Raw genomic sequence first — 24,133 nt, 5'->3', positions numbered from 1 at the left:
CTTGAGTAGATCTGCCTGCCTCTGCCAACGGGTGGCTGTGTACGACCACAGCCCTGCTCTGCTCTTTTTAATCCCAGTTTGTTCTTAGGATTTCACAGTGTATATATCTCTATTGCAGCCTTTATTCCTGCATCTTACATTGCGATTATGAATATCTTCTTGTAGAATGTAATCTGGGGGTCAGAATGTAGATCTTCCCTGCCTTTGGGGTCTGTCTTTCCTAGTACACTGCTTTGAAAGCACAAGGAACGGTGGTGCATGCCTATAATCATAGTTGGTGGCAAATGGTGGTGGAAAGCAGGAGTTTAAGACCAGGAGTTCAGAACTCCTGTCTGAATACCAGAATTCAACAAAAAGTAAAGCAGCCGGTGGTTGTTTGGATTACAAGTGAAAGACTCTGCCTACTTGGGACCAGATAGTTATTTAATGGCTAGGTTTAGAATTTTGTTTTTAGTCAGTAGAATCTATTTACTTTGGGACTGTGTATTTCACTTCATAAACTGGTTTATGGTATTTTGTTTAAGTTTCTTAGCCTTATAAGTTTTGCTCTTCATAATGAAATAGTGATACTTTAAAAAAATAGGAAAAGCTGAATATTGAGGGATTTAAAATTATATCTTAAAATTTATTGTGGCCATACATAATGGTACACACCTTTAATCCTAGCACTCAAAAAGCAGAGGCTGGGGTATGTCTTGAGAGTTTGAGATCAGTTTGTTCTACATAGAAAATCTCTGTCTTTTTTCTAATTGCAAATTCATGGCCAATTCAGGTTGGATTTCACTCCAGCCTGCCTAGCCTTTCCCCATTTTTCTAGTCCCAGTCTTTCCCCATTTTTGTAATTCGTGAATCCTGCCTGTGAGTTCTTTGTATTTTACCCCTTTGCATTAAACTTAGTCTTACTGACTTTCAAGTGGACGTTGAGGCTGTTACTGAAGCAACAGATATAATAACCTTGTATAGCATTTCTGACAGTGCAGGAGTGCATTCAGCTCTGTTTTAGGGCTGAGCTTCACTTTTAGCTAGGGTCTTGCTGTACGTCACTGGCTTGTCTAGACCTTAACATGTAGACCAAACTGGCATGGAACTTACTGTCTTTCTCATTTTGTCTCCCAAATACCGAGGTTATAGGGCTGCCTTCATGTCTAGCCTGAAGAGCCTGCCTCTTTGGAACTCAGAGTAGTACATTTAACAAGATGGGGGTCAAAAGGCTAGATTTATTTGATAGTTAATATTTAAGACCAAAGTCAGTTTGTCTCGCAGAATTCTTATTGTCTGTCCGTCTTCTTCTGCCCCTTCTCCCTCCCCTGTCCTCTCTGCTTTTTATCTCAATCTTTCAGATAGATGCTTTTCTATTTAACCAGAATTTTTGGTCTTATTTGATGTGTATCGGTGTTTTGTCTTCATGCTGCATGCCTGGTGCCTGTGGAGGTGAGAAGGCATTGGAGTTTTTGGAACTGGAGTTATGTTGGTGGTTGTGAGCCACCATGTGGGTGCTGAGAACCAAACCCAAAAGCAACAAATGTTAATGACTGAGCTATCTTTCCAGTCCTCCTTTTTGGTTCACAACAAAAGTTGTGAAGAGATTTTAGACTTATGTATATTAGAAATTAAAGATAATTTAGATTTTTTTTCTGTCCAATAAAAGATGGTTTTTGGAAAATCTGGACATTATGGAGTTTTTTCATTTTTACAGAAAAACTAACTTTATAGGGTTGAAGATAATAGTTTAGTACTGAGTTCGGTTCCCAGCACAAAAAGGAAAAGGAATGAAATGTAGAAAAGAGGTAACTCTAAATGTGGACATTCCCCATGTTTACCTGTTTGTCTGCTGTTGTTCTCTGAAGGTTGGACAGTAAGGTGAATGACTTGGACGCAGTTTTCACAGGCTGTGGGAATAAAGAATATTCTCAGGAGGCTTTGTGAATACTTTCTAAGGCTGCTTGAAAAGAATGTTTTCTTAGGAAACCACGTTTTATAAGCGAGACTACACTGGCCCTGTATGTCTGTGCTTATTTTACTGTTATTTGCTTTTGAATGGGGCTCGCTTTCCCTCAGATTCATCTTGATTAGAAATAGTGAGATGTACTGTGTAATAGAACAATCATTATTTTATTTTTAAAAAATATTTACAGTGGCAGTATGCAAGACTTGACAGCTCAAGTGACTAGTGATCTCCTGCAGTTCCCAGAAGTGACTATTGAAGCTCTTGGAGAAGATGAGATAACATTAGAGTCTGTGCTTCGTGGAAAGTTTGCTGCAGGTAAGTAACATTGTTGAAGATTCAGTGGAAAGTTTGCTGCAGGTAAGTAACATTGTTGAAGATTCACTAATTTGAGACTAGAGCTCAGGCACTTGCTGCCTGGTTCACTCCTAGGTTTAGCTTAATTGCACTACACATAGATATGCATAGCCATGCATAGATGCAGGGGCAGCTTAGCAGTTCAGGGCACTTGCTGCTTAATCATGAAGACTGGAGCTGAGATGTTCAACCATTCACAAACCTATAATTTCAGCTTCAAGAGATCTAATGCCCTCTTCTTGCCTCCTTGGGCAATCTCATATCCTCATAGAGATAAACACACCCACACTTAAGTAAAATAAATACTTTTTTAAATCACCAATTTGGTTTGCAATATATATACATATTAGTTTGTTCTAGATATATGTTCCTTAAAAAAAAAAAAAGCCAACCTAGGCAGAATATCCTTATACAGGATATCCTTATACAGAATATCCTTATACAGGACCTGTCAACTCTGAATGTGACCTATGCTCTGAAACATAGTAGTACATTTATGGGACAGTGGATTAAAAAACTCATAAGGGGTAGGAGATAACTCAGTAAAGTGTTTACGGTAATCTGCAGCAGGGATGTAAAGGCAGGGCATAGTGGTACTTCTCTAACTCCAGAATTAGTAGGAGGAGGTAAGTTTGAAAGGCCTTACTCCCTTGCCAGTGTAGTCAAAATGGGGAAATGAAGTCTGGTTTATAAATTTGTAAGAGGTTTTAAATTCTCAAAATATATTTGCACAGGTTGGGGTTCCTTTTTAATTTTTTATAAAGATTTATGCTTGTAAGTGTTTTACCTGCATATTTGCATGTGTACCATATGGATACAGTGCCCTCAGAGGTCAGAAAAGGGCATCAGCTGTCCTAGAACAAGAGTGATAAATGATAGATGGTGGGTGCTGGGAACCAAACCCAGGCCATCACAAGAACAGTGAGTGCTCATAACCACTAGGCCATCTCTCTCCAGTCTTGGTTTTTCCTTTTTCGACAAGTCCTGGGCTTAGGTGTTTTGTTTTTTGGTTCTTGTTTTGTTTGTTTGCTTGCTTGAAGCACACGTCTAAAATGTCTAGTTAGCATGCTTTTCTCGTGGGGGGACTTTAGGTCCCATTCCATTTCCCAATCAGTTTTGGTTTCTTGTCATCTTGATCACTTTTCCAAATAGATAGGAATACATCACTGCAATGGCTCCTCTGTGTGCTTCTTGTTACTTTTGTGTCCTGCTAGAGAAGAGACTGCATAAATGAAGGCCTTGGGACTGCAGGTATGCTAAGATTGGTCTTGTGAGCCCACAATACACAGGTCCACTATTGTTCCTGGCTGGCTGGGATCCTAATGGAATAGCACTGGATCTTTCTCTACCTATAAAACTGAAAAAAAAAAAGGAGTCTCACTGAGTAAGACCTTAATAGATAGCTTTTGTATTGTGATACAGCATCTTCCTTTTTCTTTTTGTTATTGTTACTTTTTGAGACTAGGTTTCACTGTAGCTCTGTCTGTCCTGGAACTCACCACATTGACCAAGCTGGCCTTGAACTCTGAGATTTGAATGCCTCTGCCTTCTTAGTACTGGAACTAAAGGTGTATGTCACCACACCTGGCTACAGATATATCTTTCATCTACCTTTTTTTAGTGCTGTTGCCTTGAATTAAAAGTAGTAATGGTACTTACTTTGTCAGGCATCATGACAGCCTTTTATTGAAGAAGGTAGAAAACTTTTCTAAATAGGTATTTTGTGTAGCTGAGAATAAAAAAGGTTAATTAATGTGATCCTGGTACAAAGACAAATGGAACTTAGGTCTCCATTGTGTCTTGTTTTGCTATTTTCATAAACAGGATGTAGTATCCTTCAACTACAAGCTATTGTATTTATTCATCTGTCTGGATGAATGACTTTTGAGTGAGGCTTCTCCTGGGGAAACAGAAGTTACTGCTTAGCCTAGATACAGAACCCACAGCAGACTAAAGTAACAGTTACATCCGAGTCCAGCTTGACAAACCAGAGAGTTCATTGGAATTACTTACAGGAGTATGGGTGAGGGATACTACAGGAAAAGGGGTGACGCAAAGGTAGCTACATCATTGAAAAGCCATTCGTAACATGGGCGATAGGAAAATTGCTCGCCTGGAGTTTTCAGTACATTTTGCCGGTAGAGACTGTTGTCAGTTGTGGTAGAGTCTTCTCCCAGCAGGAGGGGGACCCCATGACTCTTGCAAGTTTAAGCTTTCCCAACTGTATACACTTTGTTTACTTTCAGGGCGTCATGAATCTCCCCTCTTCTGGGGGTAGGGTTTTCATTAGAAGAAAATTGTGGTTGTCTCCAAGGTAGTAGTAGTAAGTTACTTTCATTCATGTAGTTGCTCGTGAGAAAATGTAGGATCTGTTTGGTTTGAGTTTTGTTCTTTCTTGAGACAAAGTCTTACTATATATATATAATTCCATTCTCCTGTCTCTTAAATGCTGGGATTACAAGCATGCACTATCATGTCCAGTTTAGGATGTGTGCTTAATTTTTTTTTTATTCTTCATATCTACCCATCAATAAGCAAATCATATTCTGTAAGATGAAACTAGTCAATCCATTCTTTCCACAGATTGACTAGTGTGTCATTTCACTCTATCTACTCTGCTCTCTTGTCCTTTTTGTTTGTCTTCTTATTTGTTTTGTTTTGCTTAGTGGCTAGATAATACTAAACAAGTTAGATTGTTGTGTACCTGCTTCAGACTAGCCAGTGAGTTTAAAGACAGAAGAATACAATTGAATAGGATTCGGAGACAAAAAGGAATGGTGATACTTTGTGTTGTTGAACATCACTGACCACTAGCACCTCGGATGGTTCACGTTTGTAGCTCTTGCTGCCACTGAAGTGTTGGGCTGTCCACAGTGTCCCATAATACCTGGTTTTGATCTGCTTGTATGTACTTGTGTTAACTAACTGTGATTTTAGACAAGTTAAACTGCATTAAGCTTGAGGTTATTGAGCTGTGATGAGTATATTTATATTTACTGCATGGTTTTATTTTTATTTTATTTAACTTATTTATTTTTGAGTTACACTGTGTTCTATAAATGCTTTGCTTTTAATTCAGGAGGGATTTACAGTACTTTATGTAATAAAGTAAATGTCTTTTTTTTTCTTCTCCATAGGGAAAAATGGACTAGCATGCTTAGCTTGTGGTCCACAACTTGAAGTTGTAAACTCCCTAACAGGAGAGCGGTTATCTGCATATAGATTCAGTGGAGTAAATGAACAGCCTCCTGTAGTCCTTGCAGTGAAAGAATTCTCCTGGCATAAGAGGACTGGATTGTTAATAGGATTGGAAGAAGCAGATGGGAGTGTTCTTTGTCTTTATGACCTTGGTATATCAAGAGTGGTCAAAGCAGTTGTTCTTCCTGGAAGGGTATGTACTATTTAAGATGCCTTGATAGTTTTGCTTTTCAAACTGAAAGCTCATAAGATGTGCTCACCTTAAAAACTCATCGAATTGTACATTAACAATTAATGTATTTTCATGTAATTATCACCTTCAATATATAGTTTAAAAATTTTGATTTAGGCGTGCGTACTTGTGTGCATGTATATATGTATATACATCACGTGCTCGTGTGGGACACAGACCTTTCCTTTTACCTTTATCTGGATTCTAGACATCAAATTTAGGTTGTCAGGCTTGCATCATTGGGTAGCAAGAGTAGCTCTACTGTCTGAACCATTTTATGGCCCCTTCAAGTTTAAGATGACCAGGCATGGCTGTACGTTAGTTTATTCTAGCACTCAGGAGACAGAGACAGGTGGGTCTCTTGTGTTGAAGGCAAGCCTCATCTTGTTACCGATAAGTTAGGGCTACACAGTGACACCCTAACTTAAGAAAGGAAAAAAAAGGCAGATTATAAAAAGAGTTGGTAGTTGGGCGTGGTGGCGCACACCTTTAATCCCGGCACTCGGGAGGCAGAGGCAGGCGGATTTCTGAGTTAGAGGCCAGCCTGGTCTACAAAGTGAGTTCCAGGACAGCCAGGGCTATACAGAGAAACCCTGTCTCGAAAAAACAAACAAAAAAAAAAGAGTTGGTACCCATCTCTTAAAATATATTGAAGTTTAAATAGTAATGTTTGTTTTGCCTGCATATATCTGTGTGCTATGTGTAAGCAATACCCACAGAGGCTAGAAGAGGGCATTGTATCTGCTGGAATTGAAGTTAAAGATGGTTGTTAGCCATCATATTGGTACTGGGAATTGAACCCTATACCTCTGGAAGAGCAGCTGAGCCCTTTCTCCAGCCCTGGTTTTATCCGGTTTGATAAAAATACAACAGACATTTTGTTTGGGGTGTGTGTGTGTGCATATTGCCTTTTTTGCTGTTATGTAATTTGGAAAGTGTCTTAGTCACTGTTCTATTCCTATGAAGAGACACTATGACCAAGGCAACTCTTAGAAGAAGACATGTAATTGGGGGGGCTTGCTTACAGTCTCCGAGGCTTAATTCCTTATAATCATGGCCAGGATCATGGCAACGGGCAGGCTTGGTGGGCAAGTAGCTGAGAGCTATATCCTGATTCCCAGGCAGAGAAACAGAGAACAGGGACAGAACCTGAGCCTATCATGTGCTTTTGAAATCTCAAGGCCACACCTACTCCAACAGGCACAGGGTTCCTAATCCATCTAATAATCCGTTCTAACAGTTCTGCTGCCTGGTGACTAAACATTGAAATGTATGGGGCCATTCTTTTTTGTTTTGTTTTTTTTAAAGATTTATTTATTGATTATATGTAAGTACACTGTAGCTGTCTTCAGACACTCCAGAAGAGGGAGTCAGATCTCATTACGGATGGTTGTGAGCCACCATGTGGTTGCTGGGATTTGAACTCCGGACCTTCGGAAGAGCAGTCAGGTGCTCTTACCCACTGAGCCATCTCACCAGCCCGTGTGGGGCCATTCTTATTCAAAGCACTGCAGAAGGGTAAACTAAACTTTTTTCTGAAATGATTAGTTTACTCTTCTTACATTGGGGGATGCTGAACTGGCTGCTTGTAAGCTCTAAACTGAAAACAGCATTGCTTTGAGTTGTGTGCTTAAGAATTTTACGATTTTTTCAACAAGATGGATAAGCCCTTAGCCAGACTAACCAGAGGCCACAGAGACAGTATCTAAATTAACAAAATCAGGAAAGAAAAGGGAGACATAACAATGAAAGGTATCGTAAAATAATTATTCTGTTTGTTGAATATTAATAGTTGAAAATATTAAAATCATGTTCTACAAAAAATAATTTTATGATTTTTTTTTTTAATTTGTTTCAAGTTTCAGTCTACTTCATCTTTAAACAGATAATTGCATATAATTCAGTAAAAAGATTATATAAATAAAATGAGCCAGCTAAGCAAATGACTGACACGGACTAAGCTGTCAATAAATATTGGTTAATTTTCATATTTTATTATGTTGACTAATAGCTTAAATTTGTTGTATATTTGAGAGTTTCACTGTTTTCTTAGATTCATGGGTGTCATGCAGATTATGGTTCTGTGTATTATAAGACTGTTCAAGTTACTAATATAAACTCCTATATGCTGTACAGTTGATTTAGCTTCTAATCCCATTCTGGATCCTAGGTAACAGCTATCGAGCCTATAATTAACCATGGAGGAGCCAGTGCGAGTACCCAGCACTTACATCCAAGTCTCCGGTGGCTTTTTGGCGTGGCCGCTGTGGTGACTGATGTTGGACAGATCCTTCTTATTGACCTGTGTTTGGATGACTTGTCGTGCAGTCAGAATGAAGTCGAGGCATCAGGTAATTCATCTGTTTGTTACTGGGAAACAAAAATTGAGCATTTCAGTGTTGTGTGTAATAGGACTTTTGGCTTTTTCAGATAATGTTTCTCTGTGTGGCCCCAGCTGTCCTGGAACTTGCTCTGTAGACTGTGCTGGCTTTATTCTGAGAGATCTGGATTGATGTTTGTGGCCAATTGTTTCGTATAGAATTTTTTTTTTTTATTATGTGTACCTAGGCATTCTAGTCCTCTTGGCTAAGTCATTTTATTTTATTTTATTTTATTTTATTGTTGTGTTGATATACTAAAGTAGACTTTGAAAGATGTAGGATGTGGGTGATCGAAGCAGCAGGATTGTGAGCTCAGGGGAACGTGGATGGATCTGTAAAGCTCCAGGCCACAGCTCTGCCTACCTTCTTTTTTATTTAATTTTTTACTTTTAGCAAATTTTTTTTTAAACTTTAATGTCTGAGTGCTCTGCTGCATATACATCCTGCCTGCCTGAAGAGGGCATCATATTGCCCTATAGGTGGGTGTGAGCCACCATGTGGTTGCTGGGAGTTGAACTCAGGACCTCTGGAAGAGCCGCTTGTGCTCTTAACCGATGAGCCATCTCATCAGCCCCAGCTCTGCCCATTTAATGAAACTCTTTCTAGAGAAAAATGAAAAGAAAGATGGTAGAAGTCTAGTTTCCATGTATGAGTTTTTCCTGCATCTACCTGGTGCCGTGAAAGTCTGAAGATGATGTTGGGTACATGTGTAGAGAGGTCAGGGAACATCTTTGTGGATTCGGTTCTCTTCATCTTGTCTTTATTTTAAAATCTTCAGATTTTGTGTGCATGTATACATGTGTATGAGGGGACATGTCTGTCATGGTGTACATGTGAAGGTCAGAGGACAACTTGGAGGAGGAGGTGGTTCTCTCCTTGTATCATGTGGGCCCCAGGAATTGGATTCAGGTGGCAGGTGTCTTATCAAGTGAGCCATCTTGGCACTCTCCAGTATACACTTTTATATGGAATGTAGGAATTGAATTCTGCTGGCCCATACTTAGTTTCTTCATCTTGTCTTTTGGTTTTAGACCTTGAAGTTATCACTGGTATCCCAGCTGAAGTACCACACATCAGAGAGAGTGTGATGAGAGAGGGACGCCACCTGTGCTTCCAGTTAGTAAGCCCACTGGGAGTAGCCATTTCTACTCTGAGTTACATCAGCAGGACAAATCAGCTTGCTGTGGGTTTTTCTGATGGCTACTTAGCACTTTGGAACATGAAAAGCATGAAAAGAGAGTAAGTATAATTTTTTCTCTTAGTTGTTGATTAATCAATTCTTTTAAAATACAATGTATTAATTATTTGAAAATTAGTGTAAAGAAAATGACAGTATGAATAATTTATAGAATTAAGTCATTGTTTGGTAAGGAAATTATCTAGCATGTGAGTTTAGGTTGGTTCCTTTATAAAGCATCTGAGTAGAGGATCAAAACTGGAGGCTGGCATGGGAGTGAAGCAAGGTCCAGGCGCCGCTGGGCTTTACAGAGAACAGTGGCTCACAAAGGAAAGCGAGCAGGGGGAGGGCATTACAGACCCATTTGCTGATCAAGTACAACTGGATAAACTGCATTATGTTTATAGTATGAGTTCTTTTGAAAACTCTGCTCCCTGTATTAAAGGCAACCATTTAAGTGTTCTTGGTATTTTTTTAAACCAATTATTGAACACATGGTAAATTTTTTTATGCTGTCAAAATATTTCCTTAAATGTAATTTAATTGAAACTTGTATAGAAGTAATCAGCAGGTAATGTTGGAAAAGGCAGCAAATTAAACACCCTATCTTAATTTTTTAGTTAAGAGATAGACCAGTGCCCATTTGACATTTAAGTTTTCAGTTTTTTGTATCCTTTACCTCTCCATCCCTGCCCCCCTCCGGGTATACTGGCATGCTCTCTTGGGTATCCCCTCCGGGTGTACTCATGTCCTCCTGGATGGTCTTCTCTGTTGTATTTCATTGTAACCTTGATTGGCTTTGCTTTTGAGTTGCTGCTAATACAGCATTCGGGCAATTGTTACATGTGCAGCATTGTGTTCTCTGACACTGATTTTTGGGCTTATTATGCTTTTAAGGCTGATTATGAAAACTCTTTAGTTTCTTACTCATTGCCTTTTTGTCCCTAATTTTTTAGTTGTGTGGGGTGCTGAGGTAGGGTGCGGTGTACATGTGCATATGGTGGTTAGGTTGACTTGCAGGATCTCTTATATACACCATATATATCCTAGGGATTGAATTCAGGCCACCGCACTTGGTAGCACATGATTCACAGGCTGAGCCATCTCGTAGACCTTTATCTGTTGTAGAAAATCAACTTTAAACTCTAGGGATAGCTGGGCAAAGATAAGAGCCATGATGTCACTAGCAGTGGAGAGATGGAGGAGGAAGAGGATTAGGAGGGTCAGGCCAGCTTCAGCTACATAGCAAATGTGAGAGCAGCCTGGGAGACATGAGATTCTGAAAGAGCAAACAAACAGTGATGACCAAATTCCCACATGGTTGAGTTGGAATTCTCTGCCTCTTAGGGCACACTCTGAGGAATAGGAGGGGAGAAATGACCCCTTATGGTGTGCATTGGTGTGACTCTTAAAAGCTAGTTATAATATAACTGTACACATGTGATTTAGCAGTTGTCATTCCTGTTCTGCCTGGGAGTGATAGCTAGTATGGTATGATTTTATCCTGCCTTGTGTGTGTTTGAAGGTAAGACAACTTAGCTATATCTCCCAGAATACTGAATTTAGGAACTGTAAAAACAGTTTCTCCTTAACCCAGATTTTTACATGAGGTACCTTTTTTTCAAAAATAAAGTTTTAATTTGAAAATAAACAGTATGTGACTTTGTTTGTTTTAGATACTATACACAGTTGGAAGGTGGAAGGGTTCCTGTCCATGCAGTTGCCTTTCAAGAGCCTGAGAATGATCCTCGTAACTGCTGTTATTTATGGGCTGTTCAGTCCACACAAGATAGGTCAGTACGCCTGTAAGAATTCATTTTCTAAGGCTGAGGATATAGCAGCAAAGGAGTCAAACTACAACAATTTGTTTCTTTTGAAATGTTTGAATTATATTGCCACTGCCAGGTACTTTGGTACTACACCTTGTGCTATGTGTGCATTGTATCTGATTCATTTGGTACAATTACTTCATATCCCTTTGTAAAGTCCTGTTCTTGTGTAGGGCTTGATCTTTATAAGTAAGTGTGGAGGGCATGTCTCCAAAGGCATGTTCTCTGTAGTTGCCACGGGATGATTCTATTCATATTTCTCTTGGCCAGGACTTAGTGCAAAGGAAGGTAGGAAATGCAGTTGATGTTTTTAGGTAGCACTTATTGAAGGAGGAATATCTGAGAAAGAATATTGGGTTAAAAGTTGTGGTAGACTATACCACATACTGCATTAGTTACATTTTATACAAACAAAATACAGCTGCAGTTTGCCATATGCATTCTATGTGTTATGTAAAAAATTGGGAGGATGAGATGTAAGCTGCATGTTTTAGTTTCTTGAGTTAATTTTTCTTTCTTCAGTGAAGGGGATGTTTTGAGTTTGCATCTGCTTCAGCTGGCTTTTGGTGATAGAAAATGTTTGGCATCAGGGCAAATTTTATATGAGGTAAGTGGTTATTAGTCTATTATCCTTTTTTCTATTTGGTGTTCTTTTATTGTACTGTTACTCTTACGTTCAAGTTAATAACTGTATTCTTCATTATTGGAAGAAACAATAGTTTAGTGACCTGAGCTTTCTAATGGTTTCCACCTGGTTTGCTCTTGTAGCACTCTTAACTTTTTCTAGGTATTTTCTTCCCCATAGCAGAGAAGCTGGACTAAATTACCTAGTTGTAATACCCAGGAGCGATTCTCCTAACTTTGTTCTGACATACCAACCAAGCACTTCAGGGTGTATGCATCAAAATACTCAGATAGCATATTTTTCTAACTAATATTTTCAGTATTAAAAAAGAGGAGTGTTGGCCTAGAGAGATGGCTCAGCGGTTAAGAGCACTGACCGCTCTTCCAGAGGTCCTGAGTTCAATTCCCAGCAACCACACATGGTGGCTCACAACCATCTGTAATGGAATCTGATGCCCTCTTGTGTGTCTGAAGACAGCTACACTGTACTCATATTAAATCTTTAAAAAACAAACAAACAAAAAAAAGAGGAGTGTTATTAACAGCTACATTTTCTCAACTCCAGAACAGGCTTTCTGAACTTGGTGTTTAGGTATCTGGATGGGTGTTAGGGAATCTTTGAACTCTAATGATTTCACATTTTTCTGGGGAATATCTCAGCCTTTTATTAGCTCTTAAGGGACTCTGTGATTAAGAGAGAATTTTAAGCTGGGTTTAGTGGTACATGGCCTTTAATCCTGGCAAAGGCAGGCACATCTCTGTGAGCTGGAGGCCAGCCTTGTCCACATACTAAGTTCCAGGACAGTCAGAGTTGCACAGTGACACCCTGACTTAAAAAGGGGGAGTAGGTAAAACTCTATTTGTTTATTGAGCAGAAGATTCTGTTTTGATTAAGAATTAATATTCAGTCTTTTGAGGCAAGGCATGTTCTGGGACAGCCAGGTCTACGTAGAGTGACCTTATCTCAACAAAACGTAAAACAAAAAAACTATTCTTAAGAATTTACATGAGAATGCAGAAATAGATTTGCTGGCCTTTAGGGCATTCCAGTTTATACTCCAGCTACTAATGTGTGAATGCTCCCGTGTTTTAGAAAACTTCTACAATACTTATTGGTGATTATTTTTGAGACCATAAATCTAGCTTGGTATATATATATATATAACTTTATAGCCTTCAGAGCGATTTGTTCTCTAAAAGGATTTGTGTGGGAAAACTTTTAGCATGGGAATATTTCATTTTAGAACACTCTTAGAATAGTGTTAAAGTTTCTGCATGTTTTATGTTGCAGGGATTAGAATACTGCGAAGAAAGATATACACTGGATCTAGCAGGTGGCACGTTCCCCTTAAGGGGACAAACTAGTAATACCAAATTGTTGGGATGCCAGAGTATAGAGAGATTTCCATCTCATGGTGACAGAGAAGAAAGTATGAGAGAAGGTTGGTTAAAAGTACTCTTAACTATTTTGTGTGATGGCTTAAGATTTATGTCAGGTTTCTGGAATTAATATTTCTGACAGTTGAAAATTAAGGTCCTGTACATGTCATTTATTCAGGCTTTTAGGTCTTGTTGCTCTCTGGATTACTATACAGAACTGAAGAACTGACTGCATCAGCTAGTGAAAGATCCTGTGTTTGAATCAAGTTCAACACAAAGATGGTTTCCATTTTAATTAGTGTAATTTGTCTTTGGATGTTTTTCTGTTTTGTGGGGTTTTTTTCCTGATATTTTGTTTTCTTTCTTGAACCATGCTGTGTTCCCCCAAACTCCACCCCATGTCTTTTTTTCTTTTCTTTTCAGAGTAAAGATCCCAGGGATAGATAAGTTCAGCATTGATTTGTTTTCCCTTCCTTTCTTTCGTGGTAACCTTTGACAGTTTTGCATTTCTGAGTCCTGCTTCTTCTATAGATAAAAAGTTCGGGCTGGTGAGATGGCTCAGTGGGTAAGAGCACCCGACTGCTCTTCCGAAGGTCCATAGTTCAAATCCCAGCAACCACATGGTGGCTCACAACCATCCGTAACGAGATCTGACTCCCTCTTCTGGAGTGTCTGAAGATAGCTACAGTGAACTTACATATAATAAATAAATAAATCTTTAAAAAAAAAAAAAGTTCATTTATCCCAGAGATGCCCTGTTCCCACTTTTAAACTTGTGGTTTTGTTTTCACATCTAGAACTTAACATGCCATCCCTCTTCTTATTCTCTGTCCATGGCTTCCTTTTCCAGTTACCGTTAGTGATATCTGAGGTTTTTACTTTTCTCTTCCTGCCGAGGCCCCTTCTGGTACCGTTCCACTGCCATGGTCTAGGTATTTGCATTTGTTTCCGCCTTTGCCATGTGGCTAGATCTGCCTTTCTCAACTCAGTTCCTCTAAAGGATTAAACCACAGATGTCCATTGTAGGTATTAGATTAGCTGCTGGTGCTAGCTATCTACTGTCTTTGGGGGAATATTTGTTGAAATCACTTTCTCTAGTCTATTTATTGTCTCAAAGGTCTAAAGTATTAACCAGAAACTAGTAAAGATCTTCTGATGAGAACTTCCTGATGTCTAACCAGGAATGTCAGGGTGTAAGTGAGACTCAAGTGACAGAAATGGTTTTCATAAGTCTACTGAAATACGAATTAAATGTTACTGTCATTTGGTTGCGGTTGTGTTTAGGTTCTTTATTCTGTTTTTGAAAAATAGCTGGGTTTTTTGTTTTGTTTTTACTTTCTTGCAGCTCTGTCTCCCGATACCAGTGTTTCTGTCTTTACCTGGCAAGTGAATATATATGGACAGGGAAAGCCTTCTGTATATTTAGGGCTATTTGACATAAATCGTTGGTATCATGCACAAATGCCCGATTCTTTAAGGTATGTTACTATGTTTTTTCACCCCCTCTCCCTCAGATATTGTTATGTATAGCTGATAGTGTCTCAGTGCTTTAAAACTTTTTCTTTTAGATCAGGAGAATCTCTGCATAATTGCTCTTATTTTGCATTGTGGTCATTGGATTCGGTTGTAAGTAGGACTTCTCCACATCACATCTTGGACATACTAGTACATGAGAGGAGTTTAAACCGAGGGGTTCCTCCTTCCTACCCACCTCCAGAGCAGTTTTTTAACCCAAGTACTTTTAATTTTGGTAAGTATTTTCATAAATTTTTGAGAAAAATAATGTGTAAATGTAGTATGTCAGCTGTATGTTTCATATCTGACTATTATTTATAACTTACATAACTTCTCTGATACGTATTTATGTACACAAGAAATAGAGTATGTTTATAAATTTTGAGTTTTTTAGAAAATGTCAGTTAATATATTAGCAATAAAGTCTGTTACTATCTCAAAAGGAATTTATAATTGCTGGGCATTGGTGGCACAAACCTTTAGTCCTAGCACTCAGAGGCAGAGGCAGGCAGAATTCTAAGTTTGAGGACAGCCTAGTCTATATACCAAGTTCCAGGGTGGCCAAGGCTACACTGAGAAACCTTGTCTTGATAATTATTCTGGTCCAATGTGCTTGGTGCATATCTCTAATCCCGGCAGAGGCAGGAGAATCTCTGAGAGTCTTAAGGCAGCCAGGAGTGCACAGTAAGACCCTGCTTTGTTGTGGTTGTTTTTAAAGAGAGGACAGATTTATTCAATATAAAAATTTAATTACCTACAGTAAACATTTAATTCAAAATTTAAAATCTTTTTTCTTTTTAAGATGCCACTTGTTTGTTAAACTCTGGAGTTATCCATGTAACTTGTACTGGATTTCAGAAGGAGGTATGTATGCATTAACAACTTGCTGAGTGTGTGTTAGAGCTGAAGTTACATATTAGAATACAGATGATTCATGTATTGAAATGTTCCTGGTATTTGTATAAACTAATCCATCTCTAAATAGTAACTCCTGCTAGATTTTTGAGTTTAGCATCTTAATAACTTCAGTTTTAATGAGAGCTTGCTAGAAGTCATAGAAATGTTTTTAGCAGCTTTGTGTGGGTGCCATCTTCTACGGGAACTCAAAGAAATGGTGACTAGGTTCTCGTGCCTCATTGCATCTTCTGGGTGCTTATTTTAGAGACGGGAGGGGGCGGGGTCTCACAATATAACAGTGGCTGTTTGCAGTTTAGAGATCTGCTCAGGCCCCAACTGCTGCAGTTAAACTGCCCCACAACTGCAGCCTGCCCTTTTGTGTAGTGGCCTTGTAGGGCTTCTTTTTTTTTTTTTTTTTTTTTTTTTTTTTTTTTTTTTTTGGTTTTTCGAGACAGGGTTTGTCTGTAGCCCTGGCTGTCCTGGAACTCAGAAATCCGCCTGCCTCTGCCTCCCAAGTGCTGGGATTAAAGGCATGCGCCACTACGCCCGGCCATAGGGCTTCTTCTTGTTTCTTCTGAGAAATAATACAAAATTGACAGAAGAATGATGTAAGAATAGTTTGTGATGTGAAGACCTTTTAGTTGGCAGTCAGCCACACGCATAGTTGCTGAGGTTGTCCTGAGTGAAAATCTCTCACTAAACTCAGACATGCTTGTCTGCAACTTCTGAAAATACTGCTGTTGTGTCTTACTAATTTCATTGTATTCAGGAATCTCTAAGCCCCTTTTGATCATGCAGTTTAGTCAGGCTTTCAGTATTTCCATAGATATTTTTAAGTTTTACTCAAATTTTAAGTGTAAAGTATTTCTTAAATTTAAGTTGATGTTGGCTGATGTTGGACTAATTTTTCTATTACAGACTTTGACATTTTTAAAGAAATCAGGACCAACTCTTAATGAAGTCATTCCTGATAGTTACAATCGATGTCTTGTTGCTGGTCTCCTCTCACCAAGACTTATTGATATTCAGCCTTCCAGTTTAAGTCAAGTGAGACATTTAACTTTTTTCTTCCTTTTGAATTTTTTTTGGGGGGAAGGGAATCTGTAACCTCATGTTCCAGGATCAGTAGCCATGGTCTTGGAATTTGGCTTCCACATCCTCTAACCTTAGCTAAAGAGATGCTCAGTGGTTAAGAACACTGGTTGCTCTTGCAAAGGACCAAGGGATCTGATACCCTCTTTTGACTGCTTAGGTACCAGATATATTTATCTTATACATACATGCCAGTAAAACACCTTTTAAAAAAGTCACAAGTGGAGCTGGGCTCAGCAATGCAAGCATATATATATAATCCCTAGTTACTGAGCTAGCAAGATCAAAGTTGGTCTGGCCACAAAGTAATTTGTACAAGGCTTGCTTGTATAGTTTCATAAGACTTTATCTTAAAATAAAAAGGACTGACTGAGAATATATAGCTCAGTGGGAGTGTTTGTGTCCTAGGCTCCAGTACTGCTAATGAAAGTACAAACAGTGAGAGTTTCCTTAGCTAACGAGTTAAGCTTCATTGGCCATGGCATACAAGTCTTCTGTGGGTGTTGGGGTTTCCTACTTCTTGCAATGCTGGGTATTGTTTTGGTTTTCTTCCTGCTCTGGTCAGGTGACTTCCACCTGTGACCCTCCTGTCTTACTCTCCCAAGTGCTGTAACTACAAATGTGCTCTGTTGTCTCTGACTACAACCAAATGACCCTCAGAGCTATTTTTCCACCTTTTACTGCCTCTGATTTCACAGTCTTTTTTTTTTTTTTTTTTTTTTTTTGAACATGGTTTAGGAAGAACAACTAGAAGCTATATTGTCAGCAGCAATTCAGACAAGTTCCTTGGGACTTTTGACTGGTTACATCAGAACATGGATAATAGAAGGTAACAGTTTCACTTTGTAAAAATAGAATATTCATATTCTTAAAATTACAGTTCATGGTTTTACTTTTCAGTTAACCTTTATACATGAGACCGTTTTAAATTCACGTAAAGTTGTAGGGTGTAGTAAAAAGTGAATCTGTGATGCTCTATACCAGCTTCACCCCAGTGGCGCAGTTGAGCAAACTTCTTGTGCATTTGTCCATGGAGATGCATTCACACCAGTGTGAATGTTTATTCATTCTTTACATGAACGTACACATGCTCTGCCCATGTAATGTTGAAAGAACATTATGATCATTTGAAAGAAAGCTTCCTGTTTCTTAATCAATCAATTATATTTCAAAACAAAAGATACTCACTTATTAAAAAAAAAAGTAGTGATTACAAACAAAGGTTAATACTGAGTACTAACCAGTGTTGCAGAAATGTTTTTTATAGCTTAGTGGGATTTAGAGGAATACAGCATTTTTGTGTATTGAGTTGTTTTTAAGACAGGCTTTCTCTGTAGCCCTGGCTGTCCTGGCACTCTCTCTGTAGACCAAGTTGGCCTTAAACTCAAGAGATTTGAATGCCTCTCTGTCTTCCAATTGCTGGGATTAAAGGCATGTGCCATTATGCCTAGCATGATTTGGGGTCTTTTAAATATTCCTTAATATGGTAAAATTTCTTAAGTCAAGATTTAAAAACTGTAGGCCTTTTTTGTTGTTGGTTGGACTGTTTTGGGTTTTTGTTGTTTTTTTTTTTAAGATTGCTTTCCAGTTTGTATATATTGCTCTTCCTCATAACTGCTCCCTGCGCCCTCTTCACCCTCCTTCCAGTTTTGCACCTACGGCACTGCTCCTGTGAAGAGGTGCACAGGATCCATTTGGTAGAAGTTAATGTTAAATTCATGAACTTGGCCTTCCTACCTGGCTCCTCCTACAAAGTTAGTAACTTTCATTTCGAAGTTAGTAATCATTCTTTTTTTTTTCTTTCTCCTTTCTTTCAATACAAATAAGAACAACCAAATTCTGCTGCTAATCTACGATTTGTTCTTGAGTGGACATGGAATAAAGTGGTTCTCACAAAAGAAGAGTTTGATAGGCTTTGTAAGTATAAAGTCTGGATTCAGGATAAGCTTTAATAGTTAATCTTGATGTTGTAGTCCCAGGTAGAACATTTGTTTGAGACAAGGTAGGTGTCGGTAATCTCAGCAGTTGTGAAGCTCACTAGGTCAGTGGTTCTTAACCTGTAGGGAGCAATCCCCAGGGACAGCTGACCTCTTCACGGGAGTCACATATCTGATATTTATATTACGATTCATAACAGCACAATTACAATTATGAAGTAGCAACAAAAACAGTTTCATGGTTGGAGGTGAGTCACCACAACATGAGGGACTATATTAGGAAGGTTGAGAACCATTGCTATCATCTATGCTTGCCCTGAACTTCTGGTGCTTTAACTACCGTTAACCTCCAGTGCTTGAATTCCAGGCATGAACTACCACATCTAGTTCAATCGTAGTAGTTTTACCATTTGGGGAATGTAAAGTCTTAAGACTTGTGGTCCTAGAAGAAAACATTTATATTAAAAGTGTATATTAAACAATTATTAACAAAAGCCTTTTACTAGAAATACATTAACTAATAAGCTACATTATGTGCCTTCACACCAGGCTGTAGATCAGCCATTGTTGCTGTTTTAAGCAACCACAAATGCTGGTAATGGAGACCTTGTGTTGTAAGGTGATTTTGGTTTTGATTTTGTTTTTTTTTTTTTTAAGACCTCTTAGTATAATTCAAGTGCATATAAAGTATTTTAAGAAGAAAAATAGAAACTGATTTGAGGGACTCAGAAATTATGGTGTTCTACTTATTAAAGTAAATATACATCTTTTGGCATGTAGTAGTTCTGAAGATAGAGTGCAGACCTAAATAGTCCATAATCTTACTTTGACTCTAGTTTTATATTGAAAACTAAGTTCCTATCTTATAAATTCTAAGTTCTAGCTTATATTTGTAAAGTCTGTCATTCTTTAGAGTAATGGGACTTCAGAAAGATGCACATTGATTGTAAATTACTGTGTTGAAACTGATGTTGTATTTTCTCTTTGAAGGTGTGCCGTTGTTTGACGGTTCGTGTCGTTTTATCGACCCACAGACCATTCAGTCCATCCAGCAGTGCCATTTACTGCTTAGCAACCTTAGTACAGTCTTAAGCTGTTTTGCAATGGAGGCCCAGGGTATCACTGAGAGAGGTGTGTACTTTATACAAATGAGTGTTTTATTAAATTTTCCTTAATTTACTTACAATTCTTGTTTACTTGGTAAGACATTGTATAAAGAGGAAATGTTCAAAAGGAAAAAAATCTAACTTATGTGTGTATATGTAGGGTATATGTGAACATAAGTGCACACATGCCATATTGTATGGATGACACAAGACAACTCTGATTGGTTCTTTTTGTCTACATTGTGTGTATCCTAGGGATTGAATTTAGGTCTCCTGGGTTTTTTCAAAGGTACCTTTATTCACCGGACCATCTTGGTGGCCTTAGAATTTACTACCAGTAGAATTTAAAATTTGAAGTTAACATGTATTTATGTATTGAAAGAAGTGACTGCTTTTTTGGTTTTTGTTCTTGTCTTATTTTGCCATTTCAACAAAGGAAAAGGTACAATTTCATATAAAGGCCTAATTTGAATAGTCTACTTTCAGTCTGTTTTAATAGCATTTTGTATGAAGCAGTTAATTTTGGTTTGCATAAAATGCCTATTTTAGTCGGTGAGTTATCTTAACATTTTAGAGATTTGCTTAACCTCACTTTGGTTCAATGTATACTAAATACAAATTAAATTATATATGCATACTCTTATTATTTTGATTTGTTGTTCGTGGTTGATAAATGGAAAGTTACTCAGCGTGTTAATTCTTCTTTCTAGGCCTGGTGGACTTGAGCAACAAGCACATGGTCACCCAGCTTCTCTGTCAGTACGCACACATGGTTCTGTGGTTCTGCCACTCGGGGCTCCTACCCGAAGGCTTAGGTAACGTAGTTAATGTATGAATAGCTACCCAGACATCCTAGCTCCATAGTGTTACTGTTTGCTTCTGAGCTTTACACTATGTTGACTAGTCTTCATTCTAGTTTTTGTATCTTCATTGCCTCACAGACACTATATTCATTGGATTAACATGTAAAATGAGAGCAAATTGGAGAAAAACATGGCTTCTAAAAATGTCACTACCTATAACTTAGATCATGAAACTGTGGTTTTATAATTTACTGATGTCTTCAGTATTTCTATTGTTTTGTTCTGGTTTGAGGAAAGGGTCTTACCATGTGTCCCTGTCTGACCTGAAACTCACGTAGACAGATCAGGATAATATTAATCATGGTTTCACCTGTCTCTACCACCTGGATGCTGGGACTCCCCAACATGCCTAGCTTGTTGATCTCTTAATATGGCTGTCTATCTGTCTGTCTTTCAAAACAAGGTATCACTATTTAGCTCTGGCTATCCAGGAATTCATACCAGATCCACCTGCCTTTGCTTTTAGAGTACCAGGATTAAAGGTTATTGATACTTGTCATCAATTAAGTGTTTCTTTTAGTCTAGTAATGTAAATACTGAGAATTAGAGACTTGAGAAATTACCAGTATCGTCTTACAGAGTTTGTTTGTAACAAAGACCCAGCTCCGTGTATTTCTGGGAAGCACAGTTGCTCTGCTTACTGCATGTGCAACTGTTGTCTTATTTACCCTTTACCCTTTCCTTATATTCTCACTTAAGTAAATGGTAAATATTATTTATTGGAAATTCTCTTTTGTGCCACAGGAATAAAATTATTAGGAGTAATTTCTAGGCTGTTAAAAACTTGTTACAAACTTCTTGTGTTGATTAAATTTTAGCAAGACCAGGCCAGGTGGTATGGTGCACACCTTTAATCTCAGCACTTGGGAGGCAGAGTCAGGCCTGGTCTACAGAGCAAGTTCAAAGACAGCCAGGGCTGCCTAGAGAAACCTTGCTTCAAAAAAACAATAGCAACAACAACAAAAATAGTAAAAAAAAATTTTAGGAAAACTAAAAATTTATTAAACAATTACAGTAACGTCAGTTGAAGTTTTGAGATATTTTGGCAGTATTGCTAACTTTTTCTATTTCTCCAACGTTAATAAAACCCCCAGATGATGCTCTGCAGCTGTCAAGACTACGCTACAACTACCCTGTAATTCAGAACTACTATACAAGTCGTCGGCAGAAGTGTGAGCGCTCTCCCAGGTACAGGCAGCCTGACTACAGTATTCACTCTCATGTAGTCAAGTATTGTCATAACTGGCATTAACCTGATGCCTATACTTTTTTTATTGAAAATAATTTTTATATAAAATATTTAAAAAGATAAAATAATACCCGCTTAGGACACACACAACAAACAAATGAACAGGCAAAATTAAGAGCCAAACTTAAAGAGCCAAAGAACAACAAAACAAGAGACATACATTGATAAGCACAAAAGTCTCCTAAAAAAAAGTAGAAGTCTGTAGGGTAAGAAGAAAATGGGCAGACCAAGCATTCTGAGTCAAAAAGTACCATTGAGTTAGTTTGTGTTAGCCATCTACTGCTGGGCTGGGCATAGGGCCTTGCAGATGATATGAACATATATATAGTGAGCCTAAAAATTCCGCCAATAAACTTCTGTAGCTGATAATACTTTAAGTAACAGGGTACAAAATTCATGCACAAAAATCACTAGCCTTCCTGTACACAAAGGACAGAGTAAGAAAGAAACTGAGGAAATAGTGCCTTTCACAGTAGCCTCATAAAACACAGTATCTTGAGTACTCCATCAAAAAAGTGAGGGATTTGTATAAGTAACACGTTTAAGATGTTGAAGAAAGAAATTAAAGATTCAGAAGCCAGAAAGGTCTCCCATGCTCACTGATTGCTAGGGTTAAATAGTAAAAATGGCATCCAATCTAATGTTTACCATTTTAATACTCAGCAAAAACCTGAAAATATATCAGAATTGGTTATTTTTAACTGTTTTTAAAACTTAATGTTTTTCCTTTTCTTTTTTATATTTTTCTCATATAAATTAAAAATAGCCTAATTAATTGCTTTGAAATGAAATTATGGTAGAAGGAATATTTAGAATCTGATCTGTCTCTGGGATTGTAGAAGACCAAGTAACATTTAGGGTATGGTTCACAAACACTGACTCGGGTGTCTTATGTCAGATTCTCCTGGGAATGTGCTGTAATGCTAATACACTGAATTTTGGAGTTCACGATGCCTTAGTGTAACTATTCTAGGATAATGAACGTGAACTTGGGAAGTTGATGGGGGTTTTGGTTTTAATATTTTCTATTTTATTATATCTTGAAACAGTAAGTTGCTCAGGGTGTTGAATTAACTGTAGCTGACCATCACCTTAACCTTGATTCTCCTACCTCAGTCTTCAATGTGCTAAGATTCTTCTTGGTTCTAGTCATGCATATTCTAAATGTTGGTAGCTGTTAATTCTGTGTGTGTCCTTTGGAGGATTTTTTACATTTTCTGATGTTGTAAGCTACAATATGAATATAAAGTCATGCATAGGGCACTTAGTATATGTCGGTCTAATTCTTAGGACTGTTTCAATAAATAGAAACTTCCTGCTGTTCATAACAGTGGGAAGGAAATAGGCAGGGGTGAAACCAGTGTGTCACAGTGTAAGTGTCCAGAAGCACATTGCTGAATGAACAAAAACCAGGATTTAGCTCTGAGCTGGAACAGAAACATTTTTGCTACCTGGGGCTGCTAATAATTCATTCAGAATGGTGGAAAATAGAGCAGTCAGCCATTTTGCTGGTTTGGTACAGTTCTTCACTGGCTGGTGTGGTAGTGACTGAACTTAAGGCAACTTGGGGATTTTTTCTAACCAATGCTCCTTTGATCTCTACAGTCCCGTGATACTAAATGAAGCCCGTTCTTCACCTGTCTTTTGATAAGTTTATAGTTTTTAAGCATTTGGTGCTTACTGTTTTGATATCAACAGTTAACATTGATGCAGATTGTCCTTAATGTTTCCCATGTTGCAGAGGGAAGTGGAACCACGACTGCTTGATGATTGATGGATTAGTCTCTCAACTAGGAGATGAAGTTGAGAAGTTGTGGAAGCGGGATGAAGGTGGCACAGGAAGATACCCTCCTGCTAGCATCCACGTAGGTCACAGTGACACGGAGCCATTGATAGTGAATGGAGGGGAAGAGCTGAAGGTTCATACTGGACATAGGCTAGGGAACATGGAACATGAAGAAAAGACTAGAAGATGCACTGACGGTTTTATGTTCTCCTTTTATAGGCATTACTTGATATATATTTATTAGACAACATTACTGAAGCAAGCAAACATGCTATTGTATCCTTTAAACTTTTACTAAGTATTTGTACATTACCAAAATTCTAGCAATAGGACTCAAATATCTAACCCCAATCTCATGAAATGCTTTTGGTTTTTCCCCTACTTAAGTGTGTATTCTTAACTCAGAGTTAGTGGTCATGCTCAGATGGTTGAAAATGAATGTAAAAGTATATAAAAATTACTATTTTTAGGCTATTTATTCTTGGGGTAACCTTACCTTTTATCAGATTATCAAATGTGTATAAAACCAGCTGCTCTGAGACTGGCAGTTGGTGTGAGAGGAGTC

At 38.1% G+C, this 24,133-nt stretch overlaps 1 protein-coding gene across 2 annotated transcripts in view; it reads left to right on the top strand.

Annotated features, from left to right (window-relative positions):
• Ahctf1 (AT-hook containing transcription factor 1) overlaps nt 1-24,133 on the top strand; it is a 59,249-nt gene that overhangs the window by 2,527 nt on the left and 32,589 nt on the right. For both annotated transcript variants that reach the window (XM_021175618.1, XM_021175460.2), the window contains exons 2-19: nt 2,136-2,263; nt 5,440-5,693; nt 7,903-8,083; nt 9,145-9,352; nt 10,967-11,083; nt 11,642-11,726; nt 13,035-13,185; nt 14,469-14,601; nt 14,692-14,873; nt 15,441-15,502; nt 16,454-16,582; nt 17,366-17,456; nt 18,455-18,544; nt 19,555-19,695; nt 20,381-20,485; nt 21,628-21,721; nt 23,524-23,647; nt 23,788-23,844. In XM_021175618.1, coding sequence (XP_021031277.1) covers nt 2,143-2,263; nt 5,440-5,693; nt 7,903-8,083; nt 9,145-9,352; nt 10,967-11,083; nt 11,642-11,726; nt 13,035-13,185; nt 14,469-14,601; nt 14,692-14,873; nt 15,441-15,502; nt 16,454-16,582; nt 17,366-17,456; nt 18,455-18,544; nt 19,555-19,695; nt 20,381-20,485; nt 21,628-21,721; nt 23,524-23,647; nt 23,788-23,844 — 2,325 coding nt within the window. In that variant the 5' untranslated portion in view covers nt 2,136-2,142. The remainder of the gene's footprint in view (nt 1-2,135; nt 2,264-5,439; nt 5,694-7,902; nt 8,084-9,144; nt 9,353-10,966; nt 11,084-11,641; nt 11,727-13,034; nt 13,186-14,468; nt 14,602-14,691; nt 14,874-15,440; nt 15,503-16,453; nt 16,583-17,365; nt 17,457-18,454; nt 18,545-19,554; nt 19,696-20,380; nt 20,486-21,627; nt 21,722-23,523; nt 23,648-23,787; nt 23,845-24,133) is intronic.

This window comes from Mus caroli, chromosome 1 (genome assembly GCF_900094665.2).
Source record: "Mus caroli chromosome 1, CAROLI_EIJ_v1.1, whole genome shotgun sequence".
Taxonomy (NCBI): domain Eukaryota; kingdom Metazoa; phylum Chordata; class Mammalia; order Rodentia; family Muridae; genus Mus; species Mus caroli.
This window is presented reverse-complemented; position numbering and strand designations above follow the sequence as displayed.